At 40.9% G+C, this 19111-nt stretch overlaps 1 protein-coding gene and 1 pseudogene across 1 annotated transcript; both read left to right on the top strand.

Annotated features, from left to right (window-relative positions):
- The first annotated feature begins 205 nt into the window (after positions 1-205).
- On the top strand, positions 206-11410 carry LOC119721481 (probable indole-3-acetic acid-amido synthetase GH3.9). The gene is made up of 7 exons (XM_038191561.1): positions 206-326; positions 826-1851; positions 2076-2214; positions 2709-2873; positions 10518-10666; positions 10790-10869; positions 11183-11410. Exons 1-7 carry the CDS (start codon positions 206-208, stop codon positions 11408-11410), a joined length of 1908 nt encoding a protein of 635 aa, XP_038047489.1.
- Positions 11411-13103: 1693 nt separating this feature from the next.
- Positions 13104-18055, top strand: LOC119721482 (annotated as a pseudogene).
- Positions 18056-19111: the final 1056 nt, after the last annotated feature.

The raw sequence follows: 19111 nt of genomic DNA on the forward strand, positions 1-19111 counted from the left end.
CCACCTGACTATAATGAATAGAGACGTTCTTATGAATAGAACAGCAAATTGGGAACAATCTCATACGTTTTAACTGTGCCATGTGTTTTGATAAGTATACATCGACGCCACTTACTAAGTATGTTGGATCACAGCAGGCATAACGGATTCCAAAGTGGACGATTCAAAAGACCCGACACGCCCACTCTGAAGTCTTATAATCAAAATGGCGGTTAAGTGGAATTTTCGCTGTGCATGCTGGGGGTTCATCTCGTCGCTCCTAGCTTCGGTCCTTCTCACCTATTGCTTTTCTCCTCAGTCTCATCTCGCCTTCCGAGTCATAGCAGGTGAGTTGTTGCTTTTATTGACAAACAAAAATCCTTTTTAGGGGTAAAGTTGCAACTTTCTAAATTGTATATGGAACCTATACCAAGACGTATTACGTGGGATAAGTGTGTCTCCATCTTATTTCAAACGAGACCCACTCTATGGGCTCATTTGCTATAATATTATTATAAAATAATTATGAAGAGAACAGAAATTTACGGATAGCTGAAATAACGACTATACAGCCAATGGTCTTATTAACATAGTTGCCTGAGGGCCATACTTATGTCCTCTTTGTACCAATCTCATCACTGACTGACCCACTCTCACGTATGGCTTAGCCTGGTTGTTCGCCGGTAAAGAGAGCCGGTCATTGCTCAATCCGACCAATTGTGTATGTACGCCACATGCATGAAAGACTTCCATGCAGTGAATGGCCAATCTGAATCAACTAAATCCGTCCTATTACCAGTTTTACCAAGCTTGCCTGACTCCTATGAATCCATTTCATTGCATCAGGCGCTGCAGCAGTGCTGATTGGCATCTCATCTCTGATTGCCTTCCACATCTCGACTCTACGATGCTCTGAGAGCCACACACTCATAACCCTACTCATGTCCTACAAGTGGCACCAGGGTGAACGTCTAGCCACGCCCTCCACCTTGGCAAGGGCCACTTACATGTGGAAACGTCCGCGTGAAGCCCAGGAAGATCTGATAAGGGAGCTGACCAGGCGACATGCCAAGACGGAGTACGGGCGCAAGAACCGTCTTGGGGAGATCCGATCGGTGGAAGACCTCCGCAAGAAGCATCCTCTCACCACGTACGATCACTATTGTGACTACATCCAGCGGCTGGCAGACGGAGAAGAAGGCGTTTTCCTTGACGAGGAGCCCATGCGATTCGGCGTCACATCGGGAACCACCGGAGCCGGGAAGAAAATACCACTGGTTTCTTTTGGGGTGGAGGGAGATGCACTCTGCAGCCAGATCAAGCGCTTGGCTTTGTACCAGGGTGCTCAACGGCCAAGCCCTGTACAGAAACGCTGTTTCTTCTACATCCATCCCAAAATCTCTCTCACCAAAACTGGCCGTGTCATTTCTCCGTACACGTTCATCAAACAGGAGAACACTAAGCGTTTATCGGAGCTCAGCTCTCCTCCACCGGCCTTCACTATCACCAATGAGCCTTCTGCCGTCTACATTCACATGCTGTTCGCGATTGCCGACACCAATCTCGCTCTCTTGTCTACCATGTTTACTCCCCAAATGTACCGAGCTCTGAAGTGTCTAGAGGCCAAATGGCAAGTAATGCTGGAGGATCTATCTACCGGGCAGATCAATGCTAAGATCCCTCTAGACCCTGATACACGCCGGTCTCTCCAAGGCTATCTGAGACCGGACAAGGCCCGCGTATCCCAGTTGAGAAGCGAATTCGAGAAAGGGTTTCATGGCATTTTGAAGAGAATCTGGCCTCATCTGATCGCCATTGAAGCAATCGACATCGCGGGTTTCAAGAAGAAAATTGAAGAAACATATACTGATGGTAAGGGTTAAATTGAACTTAAATCTCATTGTGCGCCTTAAATACGATCTGCGTAAGCACTGTGAAAGAACCTGAGCCAAACAGAATCAAATCATTATCCTTGTCCTACTAAAAAAAATGAAGAAAAAAAGGAATACTCTGTCAAGTGTCGTAAGCCATCTTGATCTATGCACTTGTCTAAAACATGATTCGTAATAACTTACCACTGGTCATGTCTTGGCTAGGAGTTCCATACTTCAATTGGGCATATGGCAGCACAGAGGTAGGCCAGCTGGCGATCAACATGTGGCTTCATGACAAAGAGGCTCGATACGCCCTCTGTCCTCATATGGCCGTCGTAGAGTTCATCCCGGAGCAAAACAGGTGTGTGATAATCACAGAAGAAAAAAATGGTCCACTTTATTTTTGTTCCCCTTTTCGAATCCTTAGTTTCTTGAAATACATACAGATTCCTTTGCCATGAAAGCAAACCCCCAAAAATATTTAATTCCTTCTGTTTAATTCCAAATAATTGTTGTTATGGGTCGACTTCACAATCATTATGTAGTGATAATACACAAGGTCACTTTCCCATTGTGGTTTAATGTGAAAAGTGATTCCCATATTTCCTAGGTTTGCGACGTTGCTTATTTTGCTTGCATCGTGACATCCGGGCCGCAATCCCTGACAACATGGCATTCGGATTTATGGCTTCTGACTAGTGCCTCTGAACAGTGGGAGATACTCTTGGGGGAAAATGGATAGCTTTGTAGGTACATGTAGAACGCCGATACGGTAATACGGAGGCTGCATGCCATGTCCAATCACCACTCTTGTCGATATCTTTGTTCAACTTGAGACCTTTTAATTTTGAACAGTTCGGATGAAGACCCAAAGACTCTGCTCATTGACGAGGTTGAGGTCGGTGGCAGATATGAACTGGTGTTGACCACGCGCTCCGGGCTATACCGTTATCGGAATGGAGATGTCATCCAGATTGTGGGATTCCACGAGAACTGCCCTGCCATGCGCATGCTCTACAGGTAAACAACAAAACCAAGTAATCCTAGAAAGTTGATGCCAGAGCGGGCAAAATTTAATTGATTCAGTATGGCTTTTCAATGGGAGTCTTTTCATGCATCTGGTCTATACAGGGTGAGTCAAAAACATGAAACCCAAATGTCGGGACTATTGTTTTAGTGAGGTTCTGCATGTAGCACTTAGAAAAAATTTAGGATGTTAAAGCCCAATTCATAAGCTTTCTTTTAGTTTAAAAATTATTCAAATCACGTATGTACTTTTCAAGTTACAGAATTTTAAACACAACCACCGTTTTAAAGTTCTGTCCACAAATCACACAGAAAGTGTGCGTTCTTTCAGCAAAACGAAAACAATTCACATCCCTATGCGATTTGTTTTCATTTTGCTGAAAGAACACCTACCTTTTTGTGATCCGTGGACAGAACTTTAAAGCGGTGGTTGTGTTTAAAAGCCCATAACTTGAACAGTACACGAGTGATTTGAATGATTCTTGTACTAAAAGAAAGCTTATGACTCGGGCTTTTATATCCTAGGTTCTAAAAGTGCTACATTTAGAACTTCACTAAAGCAATGGTCCCGACATTTGGGTTTCGTTTTTTTTTTACTCACCGTGTATGATGGATATGCAATTTGTAAACCTATACCATAGGATTACATTATATAATAGATATTGAAGTCCATCTGACAAGTGACAGTCAGTATTAAAGTCCGCGAGCTAGTAGTCAGTGGGCTTACGGTCGAAAATGACCCCCCATATGCAATTTTGGGTACATTCTTTGAAACTCTCAGGATCACTAGAGGATACCTCAAGAAGTTCAAAACCACTTGATGCCATTTTTTCTGACCCTTTTGTGGGCGTGGCCATGATTTTAAAAAGTGGGGGGCTTCGCGCGTAAGGCGAGCCCTCAAATTAGAATCCCTCCCCGGACCGTTCGGGGTTGAGCCCGCCCAGTATGATGAAGGGATTGGGACCTTGCATGGAACCGATCGGCCTGGATTAACTCCACCAGGCTTCTGCACCATGGCTCTGGCTCATCACAAAGGAACCAATTTGCGACGCGCTAATCCTCCGTAGGCAACAATGACTGTAATGAGCTTCATAGAAGTTGCCGCTGGTAATCCCCAGTGGGCTGAATAATCCTCCAACAATGGCCAGACTTCAATTTATGTTGCCTATTGTGAAACCCTGAGTCACCAGTTTGGACCGATTGGGGCGTCACGCTTCAGTGACCGGGTGGCTTCTGGCTTCGTACCGATTGGGGTGAAAGAAATTAGCATACCGGACCCGGTACCCGAACGGTCTGTTATCTGATGGCTCGCCTAAAAAAATATTTAAAAAAAATTAATTTTCTTTTTCACATTTGGACAGTTAACTCAAGTGCTACATCACAAGAAAAAAATATTCCACAATTGTGCCTCTTTTGGGGGTGGGGCAACTTTTTAAATAAGTGGGGGCACACGTTGCTAACAGAAAATCGACCTGTAACAGGCAATCTTGAGCTTTTTTGTTTTGTTTTTGTATTTGTTACAATCCCTTATAATTTGGTGTGGAAAACAGAGTTTTGAGTTAAGGCCAAAAAAAAAAGTCTCCGGTTTCTGGTATGCGCGCGCGTCGCCGTAGCCATGCGCGTCGGCAAAATGAAAAAAGTTTTTTTTTCAATGAAAGATGATGTCTCAAAACCACCAAACTCACTGGTTTGACTGGAATCATGCTGCTGCAAAATTTTAACGTGTTTTTAGATTGGGTTATGGTCGAGAATAAGCTTTATGTGGCCTCTCTGGACTCCCATATATTTGCACTAAGTTTAGTCGGGCACCATTTGCAGTCATCAGCCGACATTTGAAGCAAAAAAATCAGGTAAAAAAAAAAAAAAGCCGCGTCGCTGCACCACTTTTTGGGCAAGCTCCATACCAGAAACCGGAGACTTTTTTTTGGCCTTAGAAGACAAACGAAGGACGCTCACAGGGGGAACGGAATGATAGAAACGCGTTAAAGGGAATGAAACGAACTCCAGTGATTTGCACTGAATGAGACACAATAGCATGAATCTGGCAAAGGGACAGAGGCAATGAGCATACAGGATGGAATAATACTTTATTTATTCAGATTAATTGGTAAAAACACCTGTCTTCCAAAAATACAACTAGGCTATCCAATTAAAAGTAGTATACCAAATTTGATTAAAAACCGTCCAACAGAGTAAAAATACATTAACAACAATAATTCCCTCTATTACAATAATTCCCTGAATAATATGAAAAATCTGTGCAACAATTACATGTAGTCGTGTATATTATAATTATTTTGAGTTGCATTATAACAGTGTGTTAATTATCTCAAATTTCTGACCGGGTGGCTTCTGGCTTCGTACCGATTGGGGTGAAAGAAATTAGCATACCGGACCCGGTACCCGAACGGTCTGTTATCTGATGGCTCGCCTAAAAAAATATTTAAAAAAAATTAATTTTCTTTTTCACATTTGGACAGTTAACTCAAGTGCTACATCACAAGAAAAAAATATTCCACAATTGTGCCTCTTTTGGGGGTGGGGCAACTTTTTAAATAAGTGGGGGCACACGTTGCTAACAGAAAATCGACCTGTAACAGGCAATCTTGAGCTTTTTTGTTTTGTTTTTGTATTTGTTACAATCCCTTATAATTTGGTGTGGAAAACAGAGTTTTTAGTTAAGGCCAAAAAAAAAAGTCTCCGGTTTCTGGTATGCGCGCGCGTCGCCGTAGCCATGCGCGTCGGCAAAATGAAAAAAGTTTTTTTTTCAATGAAAGATGATGTCTCAAAACCACCAAACTCACTGGTTTGACTGGAATCATGCTGCTGCAAAATTTTAACGTGTTTTTAGATTGGGTTATGGTCGAGAATAAGCTTTATGTGGCCTCTCTGGACTCCCATATATTTGCACTAAGTTTAGTCGGGCACCATTTGCAGTCATCAGCCGACATTTGAAGCAAAAAAATCAGGTAAAAAAAAAAAAAAGCCGCGTCGCTGCACCACTTTTTGGGCAAGCTCCATACCAGAAACCGGAGACTTTTTTTTGGCCTTAGAAGACAAACGAAGGACGCTCACAGGGGGAACGGAATGATAGAAACGCGTTAAAGGGAATGAAACGAACTCCAGTGATTTGCACTGAATGAGACACAATAGCATGAATCTGGCAAAGGGACAGAGGCAATGAGCATACAGGATGGAATAATACTTTATTTATTCAGATTAATTGGTAAAAACACCTGTCTTCCAAAAATACAACTAGGCTATCCAATTAAAAGTAGTATACCAAATTTGATTAAAAACCGTCCAACAGAGTAAAAATACATTAACAACAATAATTCCCTCTATTCCCTCTACAATAATTCCCTGAATAATATGAAAAATCTGTGCAACAATTACATGTAGTCGTGTATATTATAATTATTTTGAGTTGCATTATAACAGTGTGTTAATTATCTCAAATTTCTGACCGGGTGGCTTCTGGCTTCGTACCGATTGGGGTGAAAGAAATTAGCATACCGGACCCGGTACCCGAACGGTCTGTTATCTGATGGCTCGCCTAAAAAAATATTTAAAAAAAATTAATTTTCTTTTTCACATTTGGACAGTTAACTCAAGTGCTACATCACAAGAAAAAAATATTCCACAATTGTGCCTCTTTTGGGGGTGGGGCAACTTTTTAAATAAGTGGGGGCACACGTTGCTAACAGAAAATCGACCTGTAACAGGCAATCTTGAGCTTTTTTGTTTTGTTTTTGTATTTGTTACAATCCCTTATAATTTGGTGTGGAAAACAGAGTTTTTAGTTAAGGCCAAAAAAAAAAAGTCTCCGGTTTCTGGTATGCGCGCGCGTCGCCGTAGCCATGCGCGTCGGCAAAATGAAAAAAGTTTTTTTTTCAATGAAAGATGATGTCTCAAAACCACCAAACTCACTGGTTTGACTGGAATCATGCTGCTGCACAATTTTAACGTGTTTTTAGATTGGGTTATGGTCGAGAATAAGCTTTATGTGGCCTCTCTGGACTCCCATATATTTGCACTAAGTTTAGTCGGGCACCATTTGCAGTCATCAGCCGACATTTGAAGCAAAAAAATCAGGTAAAAAAAAAAAAAAGCCGCGTCGCTGCACCACTTTTTGGGCAAGCATACAATGAGCATACAGGATGGAATAATACTTTATTTATTCAGATTAATTGGTAAAAACACCTGTCTTCCAAAAATACAACTAGGCTATCCAATTAAAAGTAGTATACCAAATTTGATTAAAAACCGTCCAACAGAGTAAAAATACATTAACAACAATAATTCCCTCTATTACAATAATTCCCTGAATAATATGAAAAATCTGTGCAACAATTACATGTAGTCGTGTATATTATAATTATTTTGAGTTGCATTATAACAGTGTGTTAATTATCTCAAATTTCTGAAAGATTAACGAAATACACAGTCAATTGCAAGACTGAGCAGGGAAATATATACTAGAAAAACTGCATAGTTTTATTTCTACAGAAATTCTATTGATAGAGGATAGTCGTTGTGTTTTCCAAGCTTTTGATAGCATTTTTGAATACAACCGTTGAATGTCAATGAATCGAAAAATAAAAGTTTTGAATTTATGGGACGGAGCAGCGTTTTGTGCATTTTCACTTTGACGTAGGCCATGATAACATTTCATGCCAGATTGACTTATTCCTTAAACTTGAGCACCCTTCGTATTTCTTAGACCTCATGGGTAGATTTTATGAGTATAGCGGCCGTCTTATAGGGCATCATTTGTTATTTTAATTCAGTAACAAAGAGTGCTTAAAAGGTTTATTTCTGGTATGTCACAGCAAGACAAATGTATTGCCTTGATGACTGCTACCTATAAGGTCCATATACGCCTTTTTTGACATATTGTGGGCAAAAGAGAGCGCCTTTTTTCAGTGGGTGACCTCTCTTGTATATTCACCCCGCAAATGTATTATATTATGTTATTCATTTTTTAAAAACTATTTCATTAAAAATAAAACATGACAGAAAATAATTCTGGTATGCGCGCGCGTCGCCGTTGCCATGTGCGTCGGCAAAATGAAAAAGTTGGTTTTTTTTCAATAAAAGATGATGTCTCAAAACCGCCAAACTCACTGGTTTGACTGGAATCATGCTGCTGCACAATTTTAACGTGTTTTTAGATTGGGTTATGGTCGAGAATAAGCTTTATGTGGCCTCTCTGGACTCCCATATATTTGCACTAAGTTTAGTCGGGCACCATTTGCAGTCATCAGCCGACATTTGAAGCAAAAAAATCAGGTAAAAAAAAAAAAAAAAAGCCGCGTCGCCGCACCACTTTTTGGGCAAGCTCCATACCAGAAACCGGAGACTTTTTCTTTGGCCTAAGCAGGGTTGTATATCACTGTTATAGAAGGGAATAAAGTCCTTGATTGACTTAACAGGAGGTTTGAGTTATCAACAGTTTGACATTTTGAGATTTCACTGTAGTTTATTTTGTCCTGACAACAATGTTGACCTCGTTTTATTACACACAAACTGCAATAGCCTTTTTAACTTCAAATTTATTTATCTTCACTTCATTTATAAATATGATATTATTAAATGTGGTACTCGGTCATTGGAAATATTGTTTGAAAATGACAAAGTTCAATATTAAGAGTAAAACTTATCAAACTTGGGTGATTTAGTGAATCCTTTATAAGTCACTTGTAATTGGACAACATATTTGGCATTTAATATCCATGACCTTATTTTGTAATAGAAAAGTGTGAGACTATATTGTCAATAGTTTCAGAATCCAGATTACACATGATGGATTACACAAGATTTGTTTCACTTAACAGTTTTAAATTTGGCATATCACCATAAATGATATGATTGGTGATGTACTTCAAGATTGGATATATCAAAAGGATTTGTAGCCACCGAGTAGAGAAACACATCTTAGGCTGAAACTTTGATGACTATATTGCCAATAGTTTCTGAAAACCCAATCCACATGAAGGCCCAGGCAGAAATCAAACCCTGCGATGAAAGGCGAGGAAAGTAACCAATGAGCCAACCTGACTCCCCAAGCGCCAACCTGGCTCCCCACAGATTCAAGAAAAGCATGTGACCAGTTCAAATTATAAACGTATTTTAATAACTACAAATCCTTTACCTTAACATTCCAGCATGGTTTTCTAAAGCGAAAAACTCAAAAGTTAGGCAAACCTATTGACAGAGGCTTGGGATATCAAGTTTTCCTTCTGATATATCTGATCTTAAAGTATGGCACCAATTATATTAATGATACATATATTCAGTGATATGCCATATTTAAAACTGTGACACACACACAAAATGTTGTGTAATCCATCCAGATCTGGATTCTGCAACTATTGACAATGTAGTCTCACACTTTTCTATTACTAAATAACGTCATGGATATTAAATACCAAATATGTTGTCCAATTACAAGTGACTTATGTAGGATTCACTAAATCACCCAAGTTTGGCAAATTTTACTCTTAATATTGCAATTTGTAATTTTCGAATTTTATTTCCAATGATCGAGTACCACATTTCATAATATCATTTTTATAAATGAAGTGAAGATGAATAAATTTGAAGTTAAAAAGGCTATTGCAGTTTGTATGTTATAAAACAAGGTCAGCATTGTTGTCAGGACAAAATAAACTACAGTGAAATCTCAAAATGTCAAACTGTTGATAAATTAAACCTCCTGTTAAGTCAAACAAAGACTAATTATTCCCTTTAGTTGTATAACAGTGATATACAACCCTGCTTGACTCAAAACTCAGCTTAGCTCACATTTTGAGCCCATTCTCTCAAAGTTTGACTTATCGAGATTTCACTGTATATCAAAACATAAATGTCTCATAAAATTGATTATTTGTCCATTTGTACATGTATGTGTACAATATGCCAGATATGTTAAAAACGGCTGCCATTTTAATGGCCAATGGGGGGGGGGGAGTGGGGTGGAGCAGATTGTCACTTGTTGAGGTGTCCAGAGGTGTTTGTGAGAGTTTGAAAGAATGTGCAATAATCCATATGGGCTCGCACAAGCCTTCTTTTGGAATACACGTATGCCCCCTTTTTATGAAAAAAGTGTGACACGCCCCCCAAATGGGAGCCAAAGAATTTATGAGTTGACATGTAAACGTTTTTTTCCTTGCCAAATTATAATGGATTGAAACAAAAACAAAAACAAAAACAAAACACCTCAAGATTGCATTTTACAGGTCGATTTTCTGTTAGCGACATGTGACCCCCACTTTTTAAAATGTTGCCCCACCCCCAAAAGAGGCAAAATTGTGGATTTGTTTTCTTGTGATGTAGCACTTTGGTGAACTGTCCAAATGCGAAAAAGAAAAGGAACATTTTGTAAAAAAATTTTGCGCGCGATGCCCCCACTTTTTAAAATCATGGCCACGCCCACAAAAGGGTCAGAAGAAAATGGCATCAAGTGGTTTGGAACTTCTTGAGGTATCCTCTAGTGATCCTGAGAGTTTCAAAGAATGTACCCGAAATTACATATGGGCCACCACAAGCCCACTGACTATAGATAGGGACACTAGGCTAGGCCCTCTAGAACCAGCTAAAAGTTTGATCGCAATGTTTAATGACGCTCTTTTTCAGGTCAGGAGAATATCTTAATTTAGTCTACGAGAAAGTAAACACCCAAGTTGTTGACGCTGCCATAAAGAACACCATTCAAGGCTGGCCAGGAATTCAACTAGTGGATTGGACATGCGCAGAGAGCCCAGTTTACGATCCTGAAAGTTCAGGTAAGCTTTATTTAAAAACTACTTTGAATCACCAGATTTTGAAAATGCTGCAACAAACACTGAGGAGCGATATAATGACGTGATAACTTCCCTTTTCTTTTCTGGCCTTTTGTTTCGGCACAGAACTATACTACATTGCATTTCTTGAGGTCGATCCTGGCAAGAGGGAGCTGAATGACGTCACGGCAGAGCAAAGGTCAAAGGTAAATAAGTCAACTCCAAAGTTAGAGAAGTTTCACAAATAGTTACGAGCTTTGAATATTCTGGATTTATAAAATTCAGTCAACTCCTAAGTTAGAGAAGTTTCACAAATTGTTACGAGCTTTGAATATTCTGGATTTATAAAAGGAGTTTGTTTTCTTTCGTATGAGATTATGACATAGGCCTACTATGCACAGGTTCTTTAAAATAAAAGCCAGTAATGTGTCGGAAAGGCTGTCGGAAATACATGTTTAACATATCAACAGTTTTAGAGGTATCCTTCGGTAACGAGACTATTTTCATCGTTCATTTCAGTTTGATGAACATCTTCAGCAAGACCACGTTTACTACAGCGGCTTGCGGGAGTCTAATACCATCTCTCCATCCCGGGTGAAATTTGTGAGGCCAGGTACCTTTCTGGAGCTAAGGGACTTCAGGGTGAACAAAACTACAGCTTCTGTCATGATGTACAAGACGCCTCGTAAATTGAGGACGCGAGAGCACGTGATTTGGATGATGGAGAGAGTGATCGAGACCAAGTAGGGAGACTATTGTAAAAAGTCAAAAAGCTAGTTATACATCTCGCACACCACTTAGGAAAAAGGGATTTATACTGATTAACATGTGAATGCTTATCATTTTCTTGATAAAATGGTCAATTCGGTATTCCAAGTGTGCATGCGTTAATTATAACGGATCATGGGTCATTCGGGATAACATACAGAAGTGATCTTCGAGACATGACAAGAAAGCTGTATCGGTTTCTTATGGTGCTTTCTGCAGTTTGGTCGTCTTTATCCTGGATGACCTTTGACCGGACCAACCACATGCACAAGAATGAAGTATTACATGCCTAGTTTGGCTGATTTAGTGTTGAAATGACGTCACAGCACGCATATGTACAAAATAAAGATGCGTCTTTTTACACGGCACGCCTACATTCCGTGAAAGAAAATCAGTCTAAATAATGACAATCTTACACTTCTTACTACTTTATCATTTTAAGTCTCCTCTTTCGATACGTTTTTTTTAATATCAATACCGATACTTGAAATTGTTAACTTGTGGTTATATCTAATTCAAAAGTTTTGAAGAGACAACGAAGCTGATGACCTGCCATATCATAATGAGGAATATCCCCCACCTGTGACTCTTCAAGCTACGCACATCATGTTAAAGCACAAATCATTGGCTTTTCAATGATACCAAATCTATTTATATAGCTAAATTTATTCCAAAGATATGCCAGGAAATTCAACAGTGTCTCGCCGAACTTCGCCAACCTCATTTCGTGAAAAAAACCGGCTTTGAAAAAAAGAAAAGAAATACGCATTGCGCCGCCAACGGCAGTGGAAAACGTTATTTAGTTTCCAACTTTTGTGGGTATTTAACAAAAATGCATAGTGTGAATCTTGGATACCTTGGCTACTTAAAAATAAGAAAAAAAAAACATATTGATTTTGCCTGATTTTTCCAGTGCATCCAACTTCAGGCGTTGATAACTCAGAACATGGTTTTGGGGGACATTCCTCATTTTGCCACAGTAGGTTAAAAGGGTTAAGTGGGTACCCAAACCTTAGGCACCTTATTACTGATCTTGTCTCCCCCTCCATCGACTTCGGTTCATTCTTGAAGGTTTGGACGAAGCGCCCTGCAAGTCATTTGTCGTTGGGTGATAAGGAGCTGAAGCTATGTGCCACACTCCATGGTGTTTCAGGATCCTTAATTCCTCTGATTTGAACTGCGGACCATTGATACTAACAAGTTGCTTAGGGACAATGTGTTGGGCGTGAATGCCCCTTAGGAGATCAGTCGTCCTGCTTGATAGTGAAGTGGTTGTCTGGAAGAATTGAGGCCGTTTTGAATGTGCATCAACAGTTACCAGGATCGTCTGTCCTTAGAATAGTCCAGCGCAGTCGATGTGTATTCTTTGCCAGGGTTTCGCGGGCCATTACCCGTCTTGATATGGAGTAGAGCTTAAAAGGGCACTGCGTCCTGAAATCCCCGAAAATCTCATGCTTTGGATTGTTTACTTATCCTATTTCAAACATCTGGTTGAAAGGAAACCAATCTAATGTCTAACCATTTTCATAAATTGTTAAATGTGCCACGCAAAATTGAATAGCTCATGTACCAACATTTCGTTATTAAGAGTTAGGATGTCACATCTCTACCAAGACAATTAACCGCAGTGTCAGAATGTTGATATTTTGCAAAAGCCTGTCAGCCGTTGATGATGGATCCAGAGTGTTCAGTTGCAAAGTGAAAGTTATATATGGATAAAAAATTTGAAAAATTGCCATCTAACATCTAAGTAAGTGCTATTTCATTATTGATTGTATGTGTATATATTTATGTGGGGAATCGATTATTTAAAACCGCTGCGTCCCAGAGGACGCCCTTCCTAACGACCACTGTTATTCCTTGCATGGACCGCACAATGAAAACCTTGACGAGCTGGAAGCAGGATTGTGCTCGGATTCAAAAACAGTGACCACTGCACTGTAGTATTCTCTTGCATTTAAACTCGAGGCAGTGGAATGTCCTTAATACCTGGTGGTTGGGGTTTGTTATTTCCTTCATATCGTGGAGAGTATGGAGACTCCCATTCATTAAATCAAATACTGAAGTAGAAGAAAATCTAAGTGGAGAGAGTGTCATTTACTGGTCAGTCCCAGGAAGAAGAAATTCTTCACACATGGTGACAAGCTACCATAATCACAAACCCAAGGGTTCGCACATCGCAGTTCCTTTCTTTTATTTTTTAGAAAACAAAAACAACTTTATTGTTGCAAACAACTCGTATTATCGTGTCTTCTGCATTCTCATCTACTTTTCTAATTGTTGAAGTTGTTTAGGATAAGGGAATGATATCAAAGGGCACGGTGAAATAGCCTTATCGTGTGTACGGGTATTTGTTTTGATAAATGTACACACCGACGCCACCTAGGCTACATTTTGTACAGCCGGCATATAACGTCCAAAGTGGAAAATTTTGAAGTCCTCAACACGCCTACTTTAAAGTCCTGTAGTCAAAATGGCGGTTACTTGGAATCTTCGCTGTGCATGCTGGGGTTTCATCTCCTCGCTCCTAGCTGCGGTCTTTCTCAGCTATTGCATGACTTCTCAATCCCATCTGGCCCTCCGAGTAACAGTAGGTGAGTTGTCGTTTCCAATGACTTTTCTTTTTTGGAGGGGGAGGGGATTAGGTTTCATTTTCCAAAGAATTAATGAAATCTATACTAGTCCATGTACGCCAGGCACAATCCCAACTGATTATCTGGGATAATTATGGCTCCACCTTAATCTCAAACAAACCCACTTTATCGGGTCAACAATAGAAATTTACCGTTGGCTGAAAATAATTACAACATCCAATGGTCTAGCTTGAATAGTTTTCCTGGAACCAGAGGGTCAACCTAGCAGTGGCGTATCCTGGGGGGGGGGGGGGGGGGGGGGGGGCAGGGAGGAACTTTGCCCCCCCCCCCGGCGGGATTTTTGACAATGTTTTTGTTTCAGCAATAATTTTAAAAAATGGTTAGAGAGTTCTTACATCAATGGTTCAACGTCCCCTATTGAGTGCAGAAACAGACTCAGCCATTTTGAAATCAGTTGAATAGAATTGTGGCCAGCTTTTACATCAGGCTCGACTGTTAGTGACGCATTTTAAGCAGCGCTATTTTGGTCTCGCAAACCCCTCTGGCGAAACTGAGTACGCTTGTAAAAAATGAGGTATTTATTCATGGACATCTACCCAACGGAAAACATATACCATAAAGAAAATGTGGTGATCGGGGCGAAATCATGCGCGGGTCGTTGCTGCACGTCGAATCGCTTATGCCAAAATACTACCAAATGCTGCCACTCTGAAATTACGGAGAGAATTTAATATACAAACGTCCCTATTATACAAACAAATTGTACTCACATTAATGACCTTGATCGATTAGGTGCTGCGGCAGTGCTGCTGGGCATCTCATCCCTGATTGCCTTCCACATCTCGACTCTACGATGCTCTGAGAGTCACACCCTCACAACCCTACTCATGTCCTACAGGTGGCACCAGGGTGAACGACTAGCCACGCCCTCCATCTTGGCAAAGATCAATCACATGTGGAAACATCCGCGAGAAGCCCAGGAAGATCTGATCCGGGAGCTGACCAGTCGACATGCCAAGACGGAGTACGGGCGCAAGAACCGTCTTGGGGAGATCCAATCAGTGGAAGACCTCCGCAAGAAGCATCCGCTCACCACGTACGATCACTACAGGGATTACATCCAGCGGCTGGCAGACGTAGAAGAAGGCGTCTTTCTTGACGAGGAGCCCGTGCGATTCGGCGTCACATCGGGAACCACCAGAGCCGGGAAGAAAATACCACTGGTTTCTTTTTGGCTAGAGGGAGATGCACTCTGCATGCAGATCAGGCGCTTGGCTTTGTACCAGGGTGCTCACCGGCCAAGCCCTGTACAGAAACGCCGTTTCTTCGACATCCATCCCAAAATCTCTCTCACCAAAACTGGCCGTGTCATTTCTCCGTACATGTTCATCAAACAGGAGGACACTATGCGTTTATCGGAGCTCAGCTCTCCTCCACCGGCCTTCACTATCACCAATGAGCCTTCTGCCGTCTACATTCACATGCTGTTCGCGATTGCCGACACCAATCTCGCTCTCTTGTCTACCATGTTTACTCCCCAATTGTACCGAGCTCTAAAGTGTCTGGAGACCAACTGGCAAGCAATGTTAGATGATCTATCTACCGGGCAGATCAATGCTAAGATCCCTCTAGACCCTGATATACGCCGGTCAATCCAACGCTATCTCAGACTGGACAAGGCCCAAGTATTCAAGTTGAGAAGGGAATTCGAGAAAGGCTTCCATGGCATTTGAAGAGAATCTGGCCTCATCTGGTCGCCATTGAGGGAATCGACATCATGGGTTTCAAGAAGAAACTAGAAGAAAAATTTAGTTATGGTAAGAGTTAAATTGAATAGAAATCTGAAGAGTGTGTGCCTTAAATTCAATCTACGCAAGCACTATGAAACTACACATAAGAACCGGAGCCCAACAGAATCGATTCATGTATTGGTCCCACCAAAAAAGGGGAATACTAAGTGCCAAGTTAATATTTGCCATCTTCATTAATACAATTGTCTTAAAAAATGTATTGGTATTAAATAACCATTGATCTTGTCTTGGCTAGGTGTTCCTTGCTTCAGTTGGGGATACGGCGGCACAGAGGTAGGCCACCTCGCGATCAACATGTGGCTGCATGAGAAAGAGCTTCGATACGCTCCCTGCCCCACATGGCTGTCTTGGAGTTTATCCCGGAGCAAAACAGGTGTGTGATTATTATAGAAGACAAAGTGGTCCACTTTACTTGTCCTCCCTTTTCTTATTCCTATTTTTTTTTTTTAATACCAAAAGATTACTTCATCATGGAAAGTTGTAATAAAAATCCGTATGGTATCTCTGAGTGATTCCCGTATTTCCTGTAAATTTGCGTTATTGTAAGCATCTTGACTTAGGGCGTGATCCCTAGGCACATGGCATATGGGTTTATGGCTTTTGAAAAGCGCCCTTTAACAAAACAAATTGACACAATTTAATTGGGAAACCAGCAAAATGGACAGCTCTGTTGGTAGGGCGCCGATACGGTAATCCGGAGGCCGCGTGTCCAAATGCCGCTATCTATTCGATTTCTTTGTTCAACCCATTCGGATTGATGGCTTCTGACTAGCGCCTCTGAACAGATACATTGACATATTAGGAAACCGGCCAAATGGATAGCTCTCTTGGTAAGGCGCCGATTTGGTAATCCGGAGGCTACATGTCCCATTACCTCTGTCTAGTCGATTTCTTTGTTCAACTTTTTAGTTTCTTTTGAACAGTTCGGATGAAGACCCAAAGACTCTTCTCATTGACGAGGTTGAGGTCGGTGGCAGATATGAACTGCTGTTGACCACGCGCTCCGGGCTATATCGTTATCGGAATGGAGATGTCATCCAGATTGTGGGATTCCACGAGAACTGTCCTGTCATGCGCATGCTCTACAGGTAAACAAAACCAAGACTATACGTAATCATAATAAAGCTGATGACAAAAAAAAAATCAGAATGGCTTTTCACTGGAAGTCTGTTCATGCATCTGGTATACACAATGGACATGCATTCTGTAGTCCTATACGATATCACTATAGCTGGCCCTCTGGCACCAGCTAACAGTGCATCGCATTGTTTAATGACGCTCTTTTTCAGGTCAGGAGAATATCTTAATTTAGTCTACGAGAAAGTGAACACCCAAGTTGTTGACGCTGCCATAAAGAACACCATTTAAGGCTGGCCAGGAATTCAACTAGTGGATTGGACATGCGCAGAGAGCCCAGTTTACGATCCTGAAAGTTCAGGTAAGCTTTATTTAAAAATCTACTCCGACTCCTAAAATACTAAAAATGCTGCAACAACCACTGAGCGGTTTTTTTTTCTGTCTGACCTTTTGTTTCGTCACAGAGCTATACTACATCGTATTTCTTGAGGTCGATCCTGACAAGAGGGAGCTGAATGAAGTCACAGAAGAGCAAAGGTCAAAGGTAATTCAGTCAACTCTGAAGCGAATTTTCAAAGATAACCAACCTTACTTTTAGATGTACTAGTTACTAGTTTGTGTTGCTATATAACAGAAATATGACAATGCATAGGTTCTTTGAAGGCACCGCGCGCAAGATGTCGCAAATACACGTACAACTATATCAATATTTTTGTAGAGCTACCCATTTGGTAACGAGACAAGTGTCCACTTTCATTTCAGTTTGATGAACATCTTCAGCAAGAACACGTCTACTACAGCGGCCTGCGGGTATCCAACACCATCTCCCCGGCCCAGCTGAAATCCGTGAGGACAGGTACGTTTCTGGAGCTAAGGGACTTTAGGGTGGCCATGACAACGGCTTCTGTCATGCAGTACAAGACGCCCCGTAAGCTGAGGACGCAGGAGCACGTGATTTGGATGATGGAGCGAGTGATTGAGATTAAATAAAGAGGTATAATTGTGAAAGCTTAAAAAGCTAGTTAGGCATGCATGTATATCTCGAACACTCGGGAAAAAGATATTCTGATTAATTAGCCAGCTGATGTGTATGTATTGTCTGGTCACACAAAATCTGCCCAAATGCCTCCTACATGGACTACAATAAATCAGAACAAAACCCCCCACTTTTATAGGCAAGAACCGTCGACCCAAACCGATACTCGAGTAACAGAACTAATCTAATTTCGAAACCACACTTTATAATTGGTACTTTCTGAACGCTTGTGGGAAGCAACTGCCACAGAGGTTAAAGAGGTTGTGGAATGCTCGAAGACACTTCCGTCATTTTTCGGGTATATGTAGCCTAAGGTGTGATGAAATAAAACCGACTATTGTGTCTGTCATGAAATGAGTACATAAGGTACTTTAGAGAGCTGTTTTTTAGGTCCTGTTTCGACCCGAACGTGCAATTTGTGTAAAAGTCGTCGTTGGGGGCAGCAAACAAAACATATAGTAAATCGTGACGTAATAAACAGGACTCCCGATGCAGCGTAGTATAAACGAGTCCTGTTTATTACGTCAGGATTTACTATGTTTTGTTTGCTGCCCCCAACGACGACTTTTACACAAATTGCACCTTCGGGTCGAAACAGGACCCGAAGAACAGCTCTCGAAAGTACCTTTTGTACTCATTTCATGACAGACACAATAGTCATTTTTATTTCATCACACCTTAGGCTACATATACCCGAAAAATGACGGAAATGTCTTCGAGCATTCCACAACCTCTTTAACAACAGACACACATGCATGGTCCTTGGAAACAAGCACTTGGTACAGCAGCCGAGACCTTTTTGGAGACCTGTTCAGACCTGAATATTTTTGTCAATTGTTTACAGTTTTAAGGACACTTAAGTCTATCAATTAGCCTATAGAGCGAACCATTTATTCTCATAACCGAAACGTCATTTTAGTGTTAACATTTAACTTTACATAAATTTTTTTTTTTTTTTTTTTGGATCTCGCAGAGATATTTAAAGACCAACTTTACCATAAAATGTTCATAGCTAACACTTATGACCAATGCACTAATTGTAAGTCTTCATTTTTAATTTTTTTTTGTCACCGATAGCAGATACCTGATGCGATGTGATTACATCTGAATCAAAAGTTCAGAGGAGACCATTATTACTGTTAAGCTGACACCACAATTATGT

The sequence above is a fragment of the Patiria miniata genome, unplaced genomic scaffold, assembly GCF_015706575.1.
Source record: "Patiria miniata isolate m_02_andy unplaced genomic scaffold, ASM1570657v1 HiC_scaffold_13, whole genome shotgun sequence".
Classification (NCBI taxonomy): Eukaryota; Metazoa; Echinodermata; class Asteroidea; order Valvatida; family Asterinidae; genus Patiria; species Patiria miniata.